The sequence below is a fragment of the Misgurnus anguillicaudatus genome, chromosome 13 (assembly GCF_027580225.2).
Source record: "Misgurnus anguillicaudatus chromosome 13, ASM2758022v2, whole genome shotgun sequence".
Lineage (NCBI taxonomy): Eukaryota > Metazoa > Chordata > Actinopteri > Cypriniformes > Cobitidae > Misgurnus > Misgurnus anguillicaudatus.
In genome coordinates this window covers 16,004,662-16,027,868 of record NC_073349.2, presented here as the reverse complement: position 1 = coordinate 16,027,868, position 23,207 = coordinate 16,004,662, and the positions used below count along the sequence as shown (strand labels likewise).

The 23,207-nt window shown below is 35.1% G+C and overlaps 2 protein-coding genes and 1 long non-coding RNA gene across 5 annotated transcripts in view; 1 reads left to right on the top strand and 2 right to left on the bottom strand.

The window, feature by feature from the left end:
* Window positions 1-1,373, bottom strand: part of pax7b (paired box 7b) — a 54,871-nt gene extending 53,498 nt beyond the window's left edge. The window contains exon 1 of one of the 2 annotated variants that reach the window (XM_055188529.2): window positions 876-1,373. In XM_055188529.2, the coding sequence (XP_055044504.1) occupies window positions 876-960 (85 nt within the window). In that variant the 5' untranslated portion in view covers window positions 961-1,373. The remainder of the gene's footprint in view (window positions 1-875) is intronic. The other variant, XM_055188528.2, reaches the window with a different exon arrangement.
* The window catches only part of LOC129430910 (uncharacterized), an 82,793-nt gene extending 72,323 nt beyond the window's left edge, over window positions 1-10,470 (top strand). The window contains exons 3-4 of one of the 2 annotated variants that reach the window (XR_008639670.2): window positions 5,761-5,956; window positions 9,860-10,470. This is a non-coding gene — a long non-coding RNA (uncharacterized lncRNA). The remainder of the gene's footprint in view (window positions 1-5,760; window positions 5,957-9,859) is intronic. The other variant, XR_012372897.1, reaches the window with a different exon arrangement.
* Window positions 10,471-13,143: 2,673 nt separating this feature from the next.
* Window positions 13,144-20,071, bottom strand: errfi1b (ERBB receptor feedback inhibitor 1b). The gene is made up of 4 exons (XM_055188368.2): window positions 19,905-20,071; window positions 16,630-16,781; window positions 16,447-16,523; window positions 13,144-16,007 (listed from the first exon to the last, which is right to left on the bottom strand). Exons 2-4 carry the CDS (start codon window positions 16,677-16,679, stop codon window positions 15,001-15,003), a joined length of 1,134 nt encoding a protein of 377 aa, XP_055044343.2. The 5' UTR covers window positions 16,680-16,781; window positions 19,905-20,071; the 3' UTR covers window positions 13,144-15,000.
* Between the last annotated feature and the right edge of the window lie 3,136 nt (window positions 20,072-23,207).

Below are 23,207 nucleotides of genomic sequence, written 5' to 3'. Positions count from 1 at the left end.
CGTTCATTTTAACTTTTTAACAAATGCGTATAATTGTTCTTGAAACGAATTTATATTCATAAATGAATAAACATGCCTATATAATTTAAAAACATGTTTAAACAAACGCGTATCTGTAAAAATGTATTATTTTTTACTTGTAGTTTAAATTATTTGTGGTATTAAAATACTATTACTAAAACATATATTTTTTTATTTTACATTATAATGTAGGCCTATTTTGTATCTTTTAATTTAGAGACATTTTAAAAGCAGTACTAAAAATAATTTTCTTATCAAGTTTTTCGATATCCCCCCTTTCTTGCGCGTTTTGAGATACATTAAAAAACAGTTTCATGGGCAAAATAAAGTTTTTTATGGTTAATGTCATTTAACATATTTATCTTAGGTGCCGCGCTGGGCCTTGAGAAGCCATGGACGCGTCCTGCTTCATTATTAGCACTCATGTGGTTCAAATATTTGTATAATCCCTTGATATGCATTCTGGTTTCACTTGCGCCAGACCACTTCAACAAATCCTAGAGTGATGGCGGGCTTAGAGTTTTAAAGTTTTATTTGAGCCACTTAAATACGAACCTTGCCTGCTCATGTAAAATTGCCTTGATAAATCAATATTTCCATTTTCATGCACTGAATAGGTAAAAGTACTTTGCTGTTTAATCAAGTCACAAAATAAATCCTTCTGGTATTATATTTCAAGCTGTCAGAAACGAAAACTCCGTGTTTCTATTACAAACACCACATTCTGCATATCCACACGCTTGCGAAAGTGCGTGCAATATATTTAATCTTTTTTGTCAATAAGAAGTATAGTGTAGGCCTACCTGACTTGCAATATTCATTACAACTTAAGACCCTACACCTGTCCAACAAACCTTCTAGTGGGAATCCAGTGCGGGGATAATTCTGTCCTGGAGCCGGTCGCATCATTCTCGGTACTGTTCCTGGTATAGATGACATTCGGCTTTTTTATACAAAAAGGCAGATGTTTAAACAGAGAAAGTCCAGACTTGTTGATGTGTCCCTGGTGGCTAAAAATGCATTAAGTCCTCTTTTTCAAAAATGCAAAATGTAGAAAATATCCAACCAGAGATATGAAACCTCTAAAAAATCAAACAAAGATAAACACTTCTGTAGTCTCGTGCGGAGGGGGGCACGAGCAAAATAACTACTACTGGAACAAGATGCAGCGCGCGCCAGGGAGGGGGTACTCCAAACGCTCTCCACTGAACAAAGGTTACTTAATTCTTTGCAGTGTTTTCTTAAAAGGTCTGATAGTTTTAGATGACAAAGTCTGCTTAGGGGTTGGGAGTAGCTGAAGTGGACAACTTTAGCGCGCAGTGTAGGAGGGGTGTCGCGCGCGCCGATAGGCTCTTGCAGTCTTCTTTTATTCATGTGGGCATGGAGGGGAACAAGCAAGTTTTTTTCGACCAATCACAAAAAGCAGAGAGTAAGACAAACACACACGCACACACAAATGCCCAGCTTTTCATTTTCCCTATGAGCCTCTCAGCAGAAAACAATCGACTGATTGATCGGCCATTATTGACAACGTCCAAAAGTTAAAAGTTTGTTCTATACAAATGCACTTTAATTCTTAGTTTCTTACTATGAAGTATATGAGAATCTTTTTATCTATAAGCTAAAATTGATATCACACAGGTAAGTTTATACAGTCCGCCTATTTAAAAAAATGCAGCTTATGTACAATATAAATGGAATTATTCTGCTATAACCTACAAGATAATGAAATTATACAATATACAAATAAGAAAATAATTACACCGATGGGGCTTAAATTTGAATGAGCGAATTGTTTTAGTACAGACATTATTTTGTAAGTATTTGCCTTTAAGATTCGTTTTACTCATTAAAACGCCATTCTCTAATACGGGTCGTTTATAGGATCACTATCGTTCATATTTTCCGTTTAAAAAGAACAACAATTTCAGGTTCAATTGTAAACTAGAAAAACCTAAAAACAGCCCAAGTCTGAATATGATATTGAAGAGAATTTTATGAAAACTTAATAGCAGAACAAATAAGACAGAATAATCGCGTTGCTGTCAGGGCTACAATCTAACTGCATTAGCTAGTTCTTTACACAAGGTGCATTTGCATGTAAAAATATTAATAAACATTTTATTACATTTAACACAGTTCAAGTTTATTTTAATACATAATAAATGCACACGAAACAACATTCGTTAGCATAATACAATGGTATTAATATTGTTATTATAATGTTATCAATGTGTTATATAATGTAGCCTATAACCTAAATTTGTTCTATAGACTTTGCATGAGGTTATACGCAAATTTTGATAATTGCGCTTGGACGTGCCTTAACAATCAAAGCCACATACTCATGTTTAAAACTACCTTTCTATATTTTATTTATTGAACTATAACGTTTATGGTCCACTTAATTAACTACCGCCCAAAATGGTTAATAACCTATTTTACAAAGACAGATATTCTTTAGGTGTGCCTGTGTGTCCAAAAATGTTTAAAAACATCTATCAATTTAACTTTAATAAAATACAGGCAGTAATGACTTGAAAGCTGCGCTTTGTTGTTAACAGTGCCATTGTTAATTTGTGTGCATTGCCTGTTAATATACTTCCACATGACTACGCATGTCACATCCCAAGGGACCAGAATCGCTTTGAGGTCTCCCAAATAGACAGCAGGGTATAAAGCAAGACAGATTTCAATCAAACTGTTGTGGTCACAATGTGGGCAAAGATTTCGTTTTTCTTAAATATCTGTCAAGAGATTGATTAAACCGGATTTTTGTTTACGATACTGCTGCCCGAAACTTGTGCCAAACTTGCACTTTGACATTTTCTAGTCTAATTAGGGGGTTGGTTGAGTTTGTCCATATTTTACCCAATGGTTGTAACAACCCAGCAATTTCTATGTTTTAACCAACCCAACTATAATTTAAACCCAACAGTTGGATTTATCCTTATTTTATCAAATAACAATTGGTTGAAACAACTGAGAAATTTGTGTAATATATGTTATTTCCTACGTTTCCTATTACTTTACACTTGGGGAGAAAATATTGCACCATTTTTAAACAAAATATGCTTCGCCAATGCCTAGAGATAACAGTGAATTTCCATTATTACTTTGCTGATACGTGCTATTCAACATTAGTCAACACTACTGTTTCGTATTTACAAACTTACTAAATCATATTTACTGATTTAAATGTACAAAATAGTTTTTAACTGCAGTTGTATTTTAAAACATAAATTGAAATGTATTAAGACAACTTAAAAAGGTATTGCACGTGCATGTAGCCTAATAGAAACGCATATCACTGATGAATCGATAGAAACTACAAATTACTGTACCTGAACCAGTGCAAAACATTTTTAATATGTGGGCAACATGATGGCCACGACATGAAAGGCATGAATGACGGCCACAAAACAGAGAATTTACCACTAGATGGCAATAAAAAACCTCAAATGTGGGTTTCCTAAAGGGTTTCTTTTAAATCTCTGTGGCGATTTCTTTTACTGTTTCATTACCGTGTTAAAACTCTTTATCTTAAATCTAAAAAAATTCAATAGATCAAAACCATTCAGTTCCTATTAATTCACTAGTACTGTAAATCACGACCTGCTGTAAAGATGCTCGGTGAAACAAATCCAAGAAAATCCTTCATTCACAGATCCATTGAATTCTTGCTGTTATTCTGATGGGCTGAGATGTGCATCAATGTTTAAGCTTGATTAAGGATAACTACTAATCACAGCTCTCAGCTTGTTTTTATCAAATAACATATATATCACAAGGACTAACAAGATCAATAAAGCATGGGTTAATAACATTAAATGCACTTCAGACATGTTCATTTATACTGTATGTGTTGTTAAGTCATTTTACTCCCAGCTCAAATCACTCTCTATACAAAGTCTCAAAAACTAATAACGATTACCTGGTTATATGGTGCCATCATTAAATAGCTTGTTTAGGTACAGCTGGATTTGTGCAAAACCACAGTTGCTGGTCTTAATATGATAATATTTTAACATACAGGTTAAATATTAAAAAGTTCTGGCATATGGCTAAGGAGGAGGAAGAGCAAAGGAAGAAAGGGAGCAGGTGCACCATCACACAAAACCTAACAGACCGAGTTTGACTTCCATCTGACACTTTTAGCACTGATGCAGACTATCATCCCATATGGAAGTGTTTAAGGGTGCTAAATCAAGGGCTTGGTAATGACATTTTGTCCCCATACATCACTGAGAGCAAGGAAAGGAATGTCTGTGAGGTAGACTTGTCTTTCTTATAGGCATTCCCATTTCCATAGTACAGTAGCTTCTAAAAATACTTAAAAATAAAATACTGATTGTTTCACTTATACTAAGACGTCAAAGTATTGTGTAAACCAGCAAAAGACAAAACGGTAATTTTAGTCAATTCGGCAGTTCAAGCTCTTCAAATTTGATTTACTCATACAAGTTACTATACATATGTAATGAATTAACACAATTTAATGGCAATTTGTATTTTACAAGGCTAATTCATGAATCAAATCAATTGAATTCATTTATAATCTGCCTTCATACCAGTGATGTTGGTTTTAAGGGTAGGACTTCATCATTGCTTTATCGGTAGCACTTTACGAAGGTTGTATTTGTTAGTTAACGCATTAGACAACATGAACTCAATACTTCGACAGCATGTATTACTCTTAGTTCATGTTAATTCCACCATTTAATAATACATTTTTAAAATCTAACATTGAAACTATAACATTAGTAATGCACCATGAACTAACATGAGTAACTGTTTTGACATTAACTAACTTTAACAAAGATTAATAAATGCAAAAAACCATATTGTTAAACTATATCACATTGTATGAATTCATAAGAATTAGCCACGTCTTAAAACAGTCACAAATTCCTGTGAGACCAGAGTGAACAAATCCAGGCTTAAGAGGCATCGATCTATTATTAAACCAATCCATTTCAAATAAATAAGATGAAATAAATAAACCCTTCTGATGTTTAGAGTCAAATATCAGTCAAGCCCTAAAACTGCTTTACGAGACAGTGCAGAGCAACCAAGTATTTTATGTCTAAAGGAAATTTTTCAGAATTTCTTAAAAATTTGTATCCAATAAAACAAGAAGAAATATGCCAATATGTGACCCTGGACCACAAAACCAGTCATAAGTCACACGGGTATTTGTAGCAATAGCCAATAATACATTGCATGGGTCAAACTTTTTCGATTCTTAAAGTCAAAAATCTATAGAATATTAAGTTAAGTTCATGTTCCATGAAAATTTATCAAAAATATATAATTAATTAGTAATATGTGTTGCTAAGGACTTTATTTGAACAACTTGCCCTGTCCTAACAAACCATACATCAATAAAAAGTTTATGCTCAAATTTAATGACTGGTTTTGTGATCCATGATCACATATGCAAACTAAAACAAATGGTTAATTTACTAAAATGTAGAAATTAAAAGTTATGTAAATAAAATAAAATACATTGAACACTGTCATACTTTTTATTAGTAACATTCTCTGTGTGCAAAGAAAAACGTTTACAATAAAATAAACAAAGTTTCAAGTGAAGTACAATGACAGATATGTTATTCTCTTTTCTCATATCTTTTCATCAGACATAAAATGCACCAAAAAAGCTCTCGGGATGCATCCATATGCCGAGCATGTGATTTTTGTCTGTTTCTCTTACATGATACCTCCTCTTTTGTTCAGTTCTTTCATGTGTTGGTGTGTGCTGTGAAGTCTGATGGGGGACATGTGCTAGCGTGAATAGGTCATGACCGGGAAGGTCATCATTATGCTGCGTGGGGTGATGCTGTCTGTCCTAAGCTTTCACACTTAACCCTCAATACACAGAGGCTGTTAACTCCTCAGCACATACAGACCAAGGTCATGTTCAGATATTAAGGTAAGTGACCTGATTCAGGTCACTCATAATGTAATGGATAAATCAAATACATTAAATAAACAATAAAGACAAGACACAGGTTGCTACAAAACATACTACAACTTAAACCATGCTGTCAAAAAGTGTTTGAGTTAAAAAATATATTATTCTCCCCCTTTAAATATCATAATACAAAGGGAAGTAGTACAGTTATTTAGTGGACTACTTAAAAAACTAAAATATCAACTAAATATTATAAATAATTTACAGAGAATACCTGTCCCTCAATTTCATGTCACTGGTGTTACAATTTATAAAAACCACCACTTTGAAAAAAATCAACATCCTTGCCAACTTCTTCCTGGGTCAAACATTCATTGTAGGCATGGCTGTTTTGAAAAGCACATGGTGAGTGTGCACTCTCTCCTTATCTTTTAGCAATTTGATAAATAATTTGATAATTTCATGCAAGGACTTAAAATGTGTCACTGGTGTTACTACAGTTTATAGTAAGGGGAAAGGAAATTTTATTTATATAATTTTTCAAATTGCATGATTAAGTGATTTATTTACAATTTAAGAAGTTTGGTTTGAGCTAATGTGGCCGCAATCTTAGATATGCCATTGTGTCTGCAGATTTGTCACCGGTGTTATCGTCACTGGTGTTACTGTTGCTGCTTTCATAAGTAAGCATTTTAAGGATATCATCATTCAATTTTGATCACTCAACCTCAATTATTTCTAATGTTACAACAATAGAAGAACAATGTCGCACACCTGTTAGTTCCGGTTAGGTGCGTAGGATGAAGAGACAATGAAGTCCACCAAACATTTATAAAAAAAGGGAATATCCCGCACACTATTAGCTTGCAAAATATAAAAAAAAGTTTATTGCGACGTTTCGATCATAAGATCGATATGCCTGAGGAAGATCTTATAATGTTACAAAAAAAAACACAATTGTAGAAATAGAAAAAGGTCACACAATAGAACATTACGCATGCCTGTTTTAAGTAAATTATTACTAATCAAGACAATTTCTTAATATTACATTAACTTTTTCTGTCTTTGATTATGTATTAAATAAAATAAATAGTCAAAATACATTCTGGGAAGCCTGAATTGTCATCTAAAATACACTCTAAAAAAACAAACGGTGCTATATAGCACCAAAACAATTGCTTTGGATCGTAACGATAGAAGAACCATTTTAGTGCCATATAGCACCGGTGAAGAACCAGTGAAGAACCAGTGAAGCACCGGTGAAGCACCTGTGTAGAACCATATAGGGGCCATATAGCACCACATATGGTTCTACATAGCACTATATGGTTCTACACAGGTGCTTCGCTGGTGCTTCGCTGGTTCTTCACCGGTGCTGTGTGGCACTGAAGGTGGTTCTTATGTCGTTGCGATCCAGGGCGGCTGTTTTGGTGCTATATAGCAGCGTTTGTTTTTTAGAGTGTATAGGTAACATCAGTGACAAAAAAAGCAGCACAAGCATTTTTTTATGTAATGTAGTAAAAATATAAAAAAACATTAAGCTGTCATTTAAGTTGATTTATAATGTTAAGAGGTTAACTATTATCTGACTATAAGTTTTGGTATAAAAAAAAGAATTACATTTTTAAAAAGTTGTCTGTTCAAAAAGCCACCATTTTCATAGAATGACCCTAATCTGATTAGGAGCAAAGTTATTACAATATTACAGACATCAAGGTTATATATTCACAGAATGTTCTTTACATTATGTAGGACAGTGGTTCTCAAACTTTATCAGCGTGCGGCCCCCTTTGTGTACGGTGCATTCCTTCGCGGCCCCCCAAAGAAAATTTATGACAAAATACAGTTCTAAAACTTCACATTTTAATTAAACAAAACATTAAATTATACAAAGTAGTGCTGTTGGTTAGTAGCCTTATTTTTTTTTAGGTTTAATTTCACAGAATTCATGATACATTTTATAAAATCATAAACTGGGGCCCCCGTGGCACCATCTCGCAACCCCCAGTTTGAGAACCACTGATGTAGGATATTGTAAATCACCAAAAATGGCTTGGGTTAGGTTTTCACAATAGCTCAGGGTCACACATGATCATACACTCTTAGAACGAATGTGTTAAAATCTACACATTAGTGCTGATTCTGGGAAACACACTAAATGCGTTGTCCCAGAATCCACCCATCTCTGTGTTATTATTGAAACAACACATTTTGTGTTACTTTTAACACAACTTGTGTTATATTTTAACACAAAATCAATACAAAATGTGTTAAAATTACACATAATGTGTTAAAAGCGTAACGCACAAAGATGTGTAAAAAATTAACACATCCTTTCTAAGAGTGTACAGTTCACATATATTTTGAATATGTCTATTCAAAAAGAAAATGTAGCATCGATGATAGAAAATCACTACCACAGAAAAAATGATTAATACCCAATCAGTGAATCTATTGAATTGTTTCGTGGTGAGGGTGATCCAGGCCTGAATAGATGGCTTGTGAAGGTTATCTCCCCTAACATGACATTTCTCAAGGTTTATCAGCATGTGATACACAGACTGTTTGAGCCATAATCAGTTTGTCTGGACCTTTCTATAAAATGTCAGTGAAGAAAGAGATCTGTTTCATGTAGATGAAAGTAACCTCCCAAATTTTACACGCTGTCTCCAATTGGTTTCACTAAATCAATGTGAAAAAGACTAGCACATGAAGAGAATCATTTGATGTTCCTTGTGGCTCTCCTTAACTTTGACTTTTGCCCCTTGTTTGCCTACTTTTTAAAAACTAGTACTTCATATTGCCATGTGAAAAGCATATGATCCTGTTTAATATTGCAGTACTTGTTAATTAAAAGGTTTTGAAAATTCAGCCCTGTTACACAAGGTATCAATTGCAAGCTGTCTAGAAAACCTAAACATTGATTTAATCCCTATTTTTACCCCAATTAGTCTGAGAGAGCTGGCAAGCTTTAAATAGGGCATCAACATTGAGTCAAATCAAATTACTCTGCAAAATTTGTTTCAATTTGGTGACATTCGTTTTCTAGCAGCGTGGAGGTTTCAGCAAACACTGAAACACAAACGTTGGTTTAAATGATAATCTAATTGAAATAGAGAAAATGTTTTGCCATACAACTAAAGAACGCCTTCGCTCGTATATTAGAGATGAGAATTAGAGGTTTCATTCTTATTTTAATGTCCATCTTAATTTTGAACAATCTTGAGATACAAGATCTAGACCAGTGGTCTCCAACATGGAGCACGCGGGCACTGGGTTGCCCGCACAGAGTCTGTGAGGTGCCCGCCAAAGCACATTCTATTAATAGTTTTAATGTATTTATTTATTTATTACATATTTTTATAGCTTGGCTTCTTGTTAACATTTTAAACAATGATAAAACATGTCAACAAGTAAAATAAAATGAGTAAAACAAAAATGTTTTAATATCAAAAAAGTTTTATCCATTGTGGTAGCCCTTGCTCACAAATAGTTTGACAGATACAAGATCAAAGATGGTAGTTAATCCTATAAAATGTGAAACAAGGAAAATATGTAAATGTTTCACAAAAAAATTCTTTTAGGGGCCAGAAATAATTCTAAAAAGTAAAATCTCTATTTTACCTTTCAAAAATGCTAATTCACTTTCTGAATAAAATACAAGTATACTCTTTTGGTTCACCGTGATGAATTTCAATGAGTTTAACTTTGTTTTCTTCACTTTCATACAGACGCAGTGCGCATATAGCAATCAGATAGTCCTAATGCGTAATAAAACTTTTGCTATATAGCCTGCAAAACACACAGCCTTGTGTTTGCAAAGGCGTTGTAAACATAGCTAATTTAGTATGGTGGGGTATTTTTTGCGCTTGATGGAGTGTTATCAGGTCATCCCAGCATCTCTAACTTGTTTTTTCATAGATGATTATGACTGGAACAGACAGCTTTGGGATCCAGAAGAGCATGAGACCTTCATGCGGGGATGAGCCACCTCCGAGATCAATGTCTGCATTTTGTTGATCAAGGACTGCAGATCCACCATGCAAGATGCATTTTGTTTGCTAAATAATTATCTGAAGTCTCTATTCATTTGCAGATTTTTCACACAAAAACAGAACGCATGATAATGACGTTGTATGGTTGAATAACGTTTCTAGTCTTTATTTGGCACAATTGGTGATTAATGCAGCATGATCGCTTCTGGTGTTTCTCCATTTTTGGATTGATTCTTTGTCGCTTATTTGTTTAAAATGCCATTTACCACTAAACAGAGTGCAAAAGAGTTCATTAAATATTTCTGACTCTACAAACTTCTGGAAAATATCTGTATTCATACAAAGCCCATGAAGCTCATATTATTTAATTTACAAAATTAACTTCTTTACCATGGGTTACATTTAGTTTTTATATATTAGTAACTCTGCAAATAACTTCACATTACTACTTTACATTATGTTTGTGCTTTTAGCTCAATTAAAAACAAATACTTAAAAATGTACCGTCTCTATGCATTTAAAAGTAATAATTTTTTCTTTGTTTTTATTGTAAGGAATTTTTATGTGGACACAGCTATGGCAGTTTGCAGGCTTGTTAAAATATTAATTGGAAAATACAATATTAATTGCAAATTATTCTTATTTTAATTAAAAACAATCACATTACCCAAACAAATGAATTACACCAAGACTTTTATATTCCAGTAGCAATTTTTAAAGCAGAATTTCAAATAGCTCATAAGTAGTAAATATTTATAGGTAATGGTCCCTATGCACTGTCAGAAAAGGTACGTACAAAAGCTTTCACTGGGACTGTACCCTTTAACACAGAGGTGCCCAAAGTAGGACCAGCAGGCCACAATGACCTTTAATTTGGCCCATCATGCCATGTGAGATAAGGAAAAGGATAAACATAATTAACGCAGATGCTTTTCAAAAATGAATTTTTTCAAAAATGTTATACAATTTTTTGTTTTATTTGTACATTACAAAAATGTACATTGAAATTAAATGCAAGGAATTAAAGTGAATATTTTTTTTTAATGTACATGCATAAGGAAAGGTGCAAAGCATGCATCACAAAACTAAACGAACTCGGGTACTATAGACCAGTGGTTCTCAAACTTTTTCAGTGTGCGGCCCACCTTGTGTACGGCACATTCCTTCGCGGTCCCCCCAAAGAAAATTTATGACAAAAAACTGTTCTAAAACTCAACTTTTAATTAAACAAAACATATTCAATGATACAAAGTAGTGCTGTTGGTTAGTAGCCTTATTTTTGTAGGTTTAATTGCACAGAATTCATGATAATTAATTTTTTTAATAAAATGTCATAAAACTGGGGCCTCCCTGGCACCATTTCGCGGTCCCGGCCCCCAGTTTGAGAACCACTGCTATAGACTAATAATGGAGAGGTTGAGGCAGTGTCACACAAAAGGACATTTAAAAATGATTGGCAAAATTATTCCTTGTTTTACAACAGTTACATTTGAAAATAAAACTGTTATAAATAATAAAAAACATTAGTTATGCATAAACAGAGAAATGTTTGCTTGTTTATTTTTTAAATAGTAGAAAATTATAAATAAAAATCAGGGCAACTTTAATTTTAATTATTTTAATATAACACAGCAACATTTACTTCTGGCCCACGCCCCCTTCAGTCAGGTTTGATTTTTGGCTCTTGTTAGGAAAAAGTTTGGACACCCCAACTTTAACAGGTCCTAATATGTAACATTTAGGCACTGAGTTACTAATATGCAGCCTATTGGGTACAAATGTGTACTTTATAAAAAAAAACTACTGCTTTTGTACCTTTAATTCAGATAGTGTAGTCTTGTCTTAACCATAGACTGTAAAAAAATATTGGTCTTAAACTGTAAAAATCGGGGCAGTATAAATAGTAAAGTGTTCTACCGCCATCTGCTGGAAGGATTAAGGAGTGGTTTTCCACACAGTCTACTCTAATGACTGTCCAAGGCTAAAAATGCCTGTTTGAGGGGTCTTAACTGAAAACAGCTTGCACTGACATGTCCTAAAATATATCAGTGATTGTTTTGTCTTAAGATGCACACCACTATAGTTAAAATATTAAAATATGTGTGTCCTGTGTTAAAAACACATACACGTCTTGCATTTATTGAGGTGTAGACCTTTTGACCAAAATGTTTGTATGACAACTAAATTAAAAATGCACTTTATGTGGTTACGTCTAAAATATGAATACCCCACAATTTTGCAAAACAAGAGTCTTTTGATTTTAGACAAATTCAGATGCCTCAGGTGTGTTCGAATTTACGCGGCGCATGATATCAGAGTACCGCGAGAGTACAGCTTTCGAATCGCTCTCGCGGTACTTTGATGTCACAGGCTGATAGGTTTGCGCACTGCCACTTTTTTGGCATTGAGATTCACGTTAAAATCTATGTTTGTATGAATAAAAAATGTACCTTACTGCACCAATGCAATTTTAACATTTTGTGCAGAATAAAACCGGGTTAAATTTCGCTTCTAATTTTTTTATTTGCTTTCCTGTCATTTTAAGGAGAACGATTATTTGGAGACTTTAGACAGGGGGTGGCGCTGTTGTTTAACTCTGACAAGAGTTCAAAGCTCTTCTGAAAATTGCTTACAATTAAGAGAGATAAAATAATTTGCTCTGAATGTTAACTCTTTGTTTGATTACTTGCATCCAGAGTGGTTAACAGTAAATGGGGCATATATTGTAAAATAGACATCCATGCAAAAATGTGTCTCCTTAAGTGGTCACAGATATCGCCAAATGCATGGAAAAACTTTGTTTAAAGTCCACAAAAATCTACACGACAGCAGTGACTCAATATGTGGGCACATCTCTGTAGAAATAGTATAGGCTACTCTTCTGGAACATTTAGTAGATTAACGCGTTGGTACTGTAAAGGAAGTGAGTCAGAAGTTTCAAGATTTAACTGGTTTGCTAATCACAGCTTTGAGCAAACAGCACGTAGATAAGACATACAGCATTCATAATAAAGCTTATATCGCCTTACAACATATCCTCCGTTCTGATTAGTGAATGTAGTAGTCATTCTTTATTTAAATACCCAGAAGATAAGCTGTATAATTGGTGCTATAATAATAATAAAAATAAACATTTCCTTGACTTAATAAAATAGATGGACATGTGAAATAGTTACAGTTATTGAATGAAATAATGAACACATTTGTGTCTATAAATAAGTTACTTTATTTACTTAAATAGATTTATGGTGTGAAAAACTACACCAATACTGTACACAGAAATACATCCTCTGTGGTTGAGACAAAGGTCAGTTAACATAACCATCAAACAGAAACAAAGGTAAATTCTGTTGGACAATAGCTACAATAATAATAAAAATCTGTAAACAGTTATTGGTTTGATAATTGTAAGTTTCTAAAAAAAAGATCAAAAGACAGAAAGAACAATAACTTGGAAACACATGAAACAAATGCAGTAAAACAACTTCATGGTAAACAGGTAGGAATACACAGGAAAATACCATTTGTCAACTCATTTACATCCAGCATCCTCGCTTTATAGACTCCAGATGAGGCAGTGGCTTTACAGCTCGTGTAACATACGTGACTGATAAAAAGGGTTTTTCTAACCAAACTTAAAAAAAATACCACAGTCATTCTTTTCAATCAAATGATCAATTCATTCGTGTCACATCTGAATGGTCAAAAAAGCAAAGCGACAGTGCACAATAAGGCATCAATTGATCTTCACATAAAGACCTGAATACTAACCCCTGTGCAGAGTCAAACAGTGCGATTGCAACACCTCATTGAACATTTCTCAAAATCTAAAATCTATCCAATTTTTGTTTAGCGTCTCGGTTTAATATTTTAGATGACGGCTTAAAGGGATTGTATACCCAAAAATGAAAATTCTGTCATTATTCTCCCTCATGTTGTTTTGAACACACCACCATATTTTGATAAATGATGGTAATAATCAATCACAAAGTTGATGGTACCTATTGACGTCCATAGTTGGAAAAAGACTATACACCAAGAAAGGATTTGCAAATTTTTGACACATTTTTTGTGTTATGCTATTTAACACATTATTTGTCATTTTATGTTGATTTTGTGTTCCAATAATAATAATAATAATAATAATAATAATGCAGAGATGTGTCTAGGTAGGGACAACACATTTAATGTGTACCGTCAAATGTGTGGTTACCATCATTTATTAAAATGTCTTGTGTTCAACAGGATAAAAAACTCATGCAGGTTTAGAACACAACAAGGGCGAGTAAATGACAATTTTCATTTTTGGGTGAACTATCCCTTTAAAGGTGCAGTGTGTAAATTTTAGCAGCATCTAGTGGTGAGGTTGCTTTTGAAACGCATAGAGAAGCTACGGTAGCCGCCAACGGAAAAACATGTCATTGTCGGAGACAACTTAGTAAAAAAGTTTGTCCGTTAAGGGCTTCTGTAGAAACATGGCGTCACAAAATGGCGACTTCCACGTAAGGGGACCCTCTGTGTATGTAGATAAAAACGTCTCATTCTATGGTAATAAAAACATATAATGGTTCACTATAAAAAGGTCTTTATACCCCCCTGATAAAATAGTTTATTATATTATTTTGCATTTCTGTCAAGAGATCCTTTAAAAATTACACACTGCACCTTTAAATGTTTCCGCAATAAAAAAAATGTATGCATGGTCTTAACAGGGACAATTTTTGTTTAAATTCACAATAAGACCAACTTATACTCAGGGTACCCTACAGTGTTAAAGTGTAACAGATTATCTCATTCCTTCATAAATGGATACTGCACGCTTAAATCTAATACAAAACACACACACACACACACACACTTTGACACATCATTCATAAATTACACTTCCAGCAGAGCTGCCCTGCAGTTTCCAGCAGTGGTAAACTATCAATCTTTAGTCTTTTTGCGTGCAAGTCCAAGAACATGCCGTCCAATCGCTAAAGGCCCGTAATGTGGAACACTGCAAGAATTCCTTCCAAAATCCAATATATGCATTTTTGTCTAGCCTTAATGTCTATCCTCCGAATTCTAACTGTTCCACTTAGGTTTATAACCGCTAGGAGCAGAGTCTGCCTCTTTGAAAAACCTTTCAAACTTGTCCAAGTATCCGGGCCGATGTGGGAGGAGGAAGTAATGGGTACTGCTGACTTTCTTCCCATCTTCAATGATGGGCAAAATACAAGGGGTACGAGGAGCAGGCAATCCCTCGCAGCTCGGCTGTTGTTGGGCTTTGCTGACGTACTCGGGATAGGGCGCAAAGCTCTGAGTTGGAGGCATGACACCGTTGACATAAATAGGGAGACTTTTTGGACTGACGGCACGTGGTATGTGCTGAGGGATGGGCTCTCTGGGCGGCACCTTCGGGGGTTTGTCTACATCATCACAATCATCATCATCATCAGCTGATGGTTGTCTGCCACCAGTGCGCTCACCGGGGCGAGGACGGATTGGAATGCGAGGCGGGACTTCGGGTTTCTCCTGTAGGTGGTTGTGGGGGGTGTGGTGAAGACCAACCTGCCTGAAGTTGGCAGTTTTGAAGGATCCAGCAGGTCCAGAAAGGGAGCGGTGTAGCCTGCACCTGGGTCTTTCCTGCGGTCTGTCTTGGTCTTCGGTTACCGTCTGCTCCCACTGAGGCTTCACCTTCTCGTGTACTTGTATACCTTCATAGTAAGCAAAGTTTATCTGACCGTTTCCCCGGAAACTGCGCCTGCCTGGAAAGCCGTACTGGAAGGATGAGGTTTTAGAGCAGCGCGTGGGCAAAAGACACTGATTTTCAGGGGTGCTGGAGAAAAACTCCACTTCATTGTCCTCGGCTTCATCAGAGGACAGGTCGCCCATGTCCGGGAGAGGAGGGAGGGGCTTGGTGCTTCTCCTGGGTGAACAAGGAGGTATGTGCTCATAAACAGACAGTTTCTGCAAGGACGGTACGACCTGGTCTCCCGCAGGTGGGTGGAACTCCGAGGAAAAGTGGTGCTGTGTAGGATTTGAAGTCTTGGGAGACAGACACGGAGGAGAATATGAGCCAGATATTCTTCCTATTCAGAATCAAAAGACAGAAACAAACTACGCATTATAATCCAAAGTGAATTCGTTTAAGCATGTGCATTTTCTGGGAATAAATCAATGGCACTACTAGTAGCACAATTTTATAGCAGCAAATATAATATTCTGTAATGCCTCTGCAGCTCACATGTGCCATAAACATCACACCAGCAGTACACGAATGAAAATGTCTCACATGCACTTCTACACAGGATAAAACTAATTTTGCAATGGCTTTATCTTCCGAGATAGTGCCAGCCACAACATTAGGAGTTTATCAAAGGATTTGTTTATCAGCAAAGCAAATGACAATCTCGCAACTTCCTATAACCTTCTCCGCTTCCTCAGAAACATCCGCAACATGTACAGAAAACAGTGGATCATTTAAATATACTGAAGTCCTGTGTGATTTAATATCAAGCATTCACTCACTTTCAATGCTCATGGCTCCAGAGTCTCGCTGATACATTCTCAAGCTGTGATCCATGGATTCAGAAGCAAAACACAGCCTGCAAAAAATATAGACGGTTGTTAATGACTAGAAAATTTTTCATTATGCATAATGCCTAACGCCAAATTAAATTAATAATAAAAAAAGTAATAATTTTTACTTGCCTGTCCATGGTGTCATGGTGTTGATCCCAGTATGGATGAGCAGAGGCCATACTGTTTTAAAGAGTGACATTTAGTTCTCAAACCCGAATTCATACTCTTGCCATCAGCAACCAAAACAGATTTTACACTTCACTATTACAGCAGCTAAAAACCTGTGGGGAGAAAAAAAGATTTAGTGTAGTGACAAGACAGGTTCATTTTAGATAATAGCATTTATTATTATTATTATTATTATTATTATTATTATTATTATTATTATTATTATTATTATTATTATTATTATTATTATTATTATTATTATTATTATTATTATTATTATTATTATTATTATTATTATTATTATGAAAATTCTGTTCCAATCATATATAAATTGTGTTGTTCTTTTGAACACAAAGACAGAAATTGAGCAATATTTGTAACATTTGTTTTGGAACACAATTGACTTCCATATAGGGATGCACCGATATGGAAATTTTGGCCGATACCGATAACCGATAACTCTTTATATTTGGGGGCGATAACCGATATATATATATAGGCCGATAAATATTCATATTCATTTCACTATGAAAAACTCCCAGACCGCGGACATCTTGTCTTTGCGCTAGACTAGCATACTCTTCTTAAGCCCGCAACATGTGTCATCTTCGTGCTATGTCACAGAAAGCACCAATCAAAACTCCACATGGCCAGCAATGAGCAAGTGAAGTGGTTCAACAAACCAAAATAATCCATCATTTATTGGCTTTCATTTATCGGCCTAATTTTGCTATCAGACCGATAACCGATAATATTAAAAATAAGCAGTTATCGGCCGATAACGATATGTTGGCCGATATATCGTGCATCCCTACTTCCATAGTATTTTTTTTCTTTCTAGTATGGAAGTCAATGGTGTTAAGCAGAACAAAGACATTTATGAAATTAATTTATAAAACTTTTGGAACTCGAGGTCGAGTAAATAATGACGAATTAACATTTTGGGGTGAATCAATTTAAAACATTTAAAAAAAACACAATGTACCAAATCACAATAATATTCTGGAACGAAATGCATTCTCTTGCAAACATTAATAAAAATGTGCAATTTTATTTATGGTTACATTTTGGCAAGCTGAAATAACAAACAACTTAGCTACGAAGCTTCGATGATGCAACGTCAGTTCCTTAAAACATTACAGCCAAACACAACGAAGCATCTGTCTTCGAAAACAAAACCATTCAGTGAGTAATGTGCGGGAATGCTCGGGCACCAGTCAGAATGTAATCAATGAAATACCCATGCAGCCTGCATTATGCAACGCATCACATGTTGTGCCTCGGTCATAGCCGTGAAAGGCAGAAAGTAACAATCGCTAATTCTCCTAGTAAGGACCTCCATGCAGATGCTACATTAAAGCATAAATGGGCCTTTGTGCTTTTGTGTCGGGACGGTGCCTGTGCGTATTCAGCAACAGGCTGCTCTTATCCATGAGGTTTACGTTCTGCTATAAAGGAGGTATGAGGTAAAACCTCAGTGGCTGGACCTGAGAGGTGCCAAAAAGGACAGACAGATCTGATGACAGATCCAAAAAATGGTATTGCAGATTAATGCTCACATTAAAGGGACAATGTGTAGTTTTTTAAAGTATTTTATTTGTCAAAATCAATGTCTTTATTCATAAATATGTCCTTATTGGTGTTAAATGACCTCTGCCGATGATCTGACTTTTCTTTGTAAGCTTAGAATATCTTCTCTTTATTTAAATTGAACGGGAAAGTCCAAGGAGGCTTCCATGTCGTTTCGCCATATTGAAAAACTATAATAGCAGAGAGGGACAAAACGCACTAGCCTACCGCAAGGCATTTTCGTTCAAAACACATAAACCACTTGAAACGGACAAGGAGATCAGTGAGTACATAACGGCTACCGTAGTTGAAACACATATTTGGAAAAGCGAGGCGCTAGAGAGCACGATTCATTTGAATGCAAAATACAATTTCACCACTAGATGGGGTAAATACTACTTACTGTCCCTTTAATTTATTTTATTCCTTTCCATTATTAAACATGTAATACTGTAATTCATGTGCATCCAGAGCACGAGCACAGACACTTCCACCATAGTAAAAAAATACCCAATACAATCCGAAACAGTACATAAACACACGAACAAATAATAAAGTGACAGAGGTCATATGAGAATGTATTTTAACTCAAACCTAATTCCGTAATCAGTATTTGACTATAAATATCTTTCCATCGGAAAAATTAACCATGGTTATATTATATAGTTAAAAAGAGTGGTAACGGTAGTTTTTGGTTCATTTATTTAAATTTGTATTACTATAGATTTACCACAATAATATCATGGGTAAACTGTTGTTACTCTAATGACACAATAGTAGATGTGTGGCTACTGTGGTCTTACTTCAAATTACCATAGTATTATGGTATTTGTAGTAAAACCACACCACAGTAACCACATAGTTACTACTAAATACAAATTTCGTTATGCAGTATTAATGTAAAGCCAATTACAGATATATGCTATTCTACATTGAAAAATAGTGTAGTATACTTATAGTATACAGCAGATTAGAAGTATGAAGTATATAATTAGTGCACTTTGTTAAACATTGTATACTACAGTATTCTGAAGCATTAACTATAGTAAATTAATAAACTGTAGTATACTTTTATTTACTTTTAAAAACATTACAATATCTAGTATTTACTACAGCAAATACTAAAGTATTACACATTTTTAAGAAATTAATTGCAAAATAATTAATATATTTTAAAGACACCTGTTGCTACACTAAAAAGAAACTATGAAGAAAAGCAGATCAGTTGTGAGTCATGTGTATTCAGCAGTAACACAAGCCAATCTACTATAAAAGACGTGCATGTAGTCAGACATCTAGTGGTAAATGATAAACCAGGTTACTACTAAGAACAAGTCGTACTTATTCACGCTTTCAGTGGTCCTGTAAACAGAGCCATTGAGTGACGTGGGACAATTTGTAAAGTACGAAATTGCAGTGCCAGTGAATATAAAGATACGGTGATATGTGGACAGGTTGTCAACATCTACCAACACACCCACTGACAAACCCTTTCTCCGTCTGACTCAGGTGCGACTCACCTCAACTATATTACAGTCCAAAGAACAAACCTTTATAGGGGCTCTTCGACCAAAAGCCAACTGCACCTAAAGTGCTCTTAATATTATAACGTATTTCTCTGAAACTTGTTAAAACATAACTCATAAACAACATTTAAGACAACTTACCGGTGATATATTTCTTTAATTGTTCTTGTTTGTTAAGTCGGTCTTATATCCAATGTTTCCGAGACGAGAGATCCCAGCGTATCATTCAGCAAAATAAATCAAACACAACGCACGTGTGAGCGAGGTCTCTACCGCGCAACTTGCCGCTTTCATCATGGAAAGCTGCTCGAGCTGGAAACTATTTATAAGGTTTTCTACGTCAGCTTGACAGCCCCGCCCTCTGCCTTAAAGAGACAGTTTACTGAGACGTATATGGCATCGTTTCTTATGAAAAATCAGCTCGTTTTATTTTATGATATTTTATGAGATTTGATATTAAACCCTTCCCACATAAAAACTAATACTATAAAATACTTTGGTATTTACTAGAGTAAACGGTAGTAAAAATTCCCAGATAATACTGTAGATTACTGTAGTATACATTAACAAAGTGTAGTAATTACTATAATGTACTACACTACAAATTTAAACTACTACAGTTTTTATAAGTAGCACAGTTTGAACCACAATAATTCCCACATGAAAAAAGTAACACTATACTTCAGTATTTACTAAGCTACAATGATTTTGAACCTTATCATAGTAATTATTACAATATAATATACCACAATTTACTACATTTACTATAAAAGTATACTATAACATTGATTTAAAAAAATAATAAAATTAAAATATTATCCCATATTTACATATTACTTACCCAAACCAAATTAAGGTTTCTTTAAACATTTCCTTTCACAAAGTTTGGTCGGGTAGGTTCGATACAGTAGGTCGGTCAGAGCACGTGGGTGTAGTGAGTGGGCGTGTGAGGGTGTTTCCGTGGAAGTTGCGCGTTTCCGCTGGACCTTTCTTTCATTTGCAGTGTGGTTTTGAATCATTGATCAGGAACATACGAGGTCATTAAAATGCTTTACGTCAGTAACTAGGCTACAATAAACATTGAATGGGACACATGTCCCCCCAGTAATCAGAAACGGTTAATATTTGATGTTTTAATATATAGCCCTGCGTGTTTTAATATTACTTGTACGCATTTGACAGAGGCTTGTCCAAAGCGACTTGTTTAGCATTCCCTGGAATTGAACACGTGACCTTTGCGTTGCTAACGCAATGCGCTACACACTGAACTACAGACTCAGACATAAATATTTGTTCTCATAAGAATCTTACAAGTTCAGAGTGCATTTAAACAACGTCTGACCAATGCTAAATACACTTTTCTATGCACTAGGCAGGCAGTTTTATTAAGCGACGTGCAGTGCATGTAATCTTTCTTGGAATCAAACCCAAAACGCAATGCTCTGAGCTAGCCTATACAGTATAAACACTGTATGGAAAACATCACACATACTGCAATCTCACTTAACAGAAGAATGTTTGAAGCATAAATCATTGTGGAAAAACACACCCCCCCCCCCCCAGCAGAAACTTCATGTGCTGTACTGCTTGTGTCCCTGTGATGATTGTTGAGAGCAGTTGGAAGGCACAGAGGGACTGAACTCCCAAAGAGAGGGTCAATTCATTTCCTGTCCCTGGTCCCACACAGCTGCTGGTACCATGCATCCATGTGAACAGCTTCCACAGATATATATATATCAAAGCAGATCTATATCAGCTTCAGTCAGAAAACTGTTCTGAGTGGCGACTATTTCTTTTCTTTGCCTAATATCCCTTGACTGACAATGTTTGCATTGATAAGGCAATTTTTGTAGTTAAAGGGGCCATGACACAAGATTTTTTTAAGATGCCAAATAAATCTTTGGTGTCCCCACAGCACAGATGTGAATTTTTAGCTCAAAATAACATATAAATAATTTATTATACCATGTTAAAATTGCCACTTTGTAGTTGTGTGCAAAAATGTGCCGTTTTGGGTGTGTCCTTTAAAATGCAAATGAGCTGATGAAATTCAAACACTGATTACAATGATGGTGGTTGCAATTAAAACTCAATTGTGCTTTTCTCTGCACTAAATGGCGGTGCTGTGGTTGGATAGTGCAGATTAAGGGGCGGTATTATTATTATGATAAGAGCTCCTTATGACATCATAAGGAGAGCCAAATTTCAACGACCTATTTTTTCATGTGCATTTAGAGAATGGTTTACCAAAACTAAGTTACTGGGTTGATCTTTTTCACATTTTCTAGGATGACAGAAGCACTGGGGACCCAATCATAACACTTAACCATGGAAAAAGAGACAGACCTAAAACTAAGTAGAAATTCGGTAGTCAAAGAGGAATGACTTTGTTTCGTTGTTATATTGTTCATAAGCAAATTCTAAAAAAAAGGCCTAAATATATGTTTTATGCATTATTTCAGATGAAAACAATTTTCAAAAATAAAATGAACATCAAAATAATTGTTTATGCTAGTCGCAAATATATATTTTACCCATATCATCTTTGCTTTTCATGCAATGCAATAAATATTAATATGCAAGTAAAACAAATGTTAAAAATATATATTCTTTAATGTCATTGACGATTTTTTCTTAGAAAAGTGAATCATATGATTTGGTTTTTGTTTGAACATGAAAATGAGCTTGAAACGTTTCCTGCCTTGATATACTCTAAACAAATCATTGAGGTCAATGTGACGAATGTGATCGTAAAAATGACGCCGTTCCTTAATCAGGAAGTGAATTTGTTTCATTCATAAAGAAAAACAAAACCTACAATCAATGATCTATATAAGTGGATTATGACTCATGAGCATACAAAAACCTAAGCCATTGTGGTAGTGCATATGTAAAGTTTAATAGTTCATATAATGTAACATGCGGTTTCATATATAGTATAACTAGCAATTGTGAACAATATCCCATATGAACATCACAGCCTTTGTGGTTTAACCAACTTCCTGTGAAAGCCATGAACAATAGGCACCCCGTGGGCCTCTTAACAACCTTAAAATCAGCCTTCAGTATCACCAGATCTGAAATCTATCTAGTCCTTTCTGGGAATAAGCTGTGGGTGTGTGGTCAAATTGAAGGGCGAGCAGTGGAGGACTATATCTAAAGCCACAAATGATTTCTGCAGGATTCAAAATTCAAAACGAATCCAAATATTAAATGAACCTATGCAACTTATTTTGGCCATGCATGCCTGAGGCAGAGTGCAGACATTTCATCACGAATGAAACTTACAAGTCTTCTAGGGGCAATGGAGGAATTACAGGCAATAAACTGCAAGCCGAATGTTTTACAACGCTGACTGCTCTCGTGCATGTTTTGTCAATTTCCCTCGACGTAAAGATACAACTTTTCAGCCTGCGTTCCAGATGTTCCGGTTGAGTTCTCTAA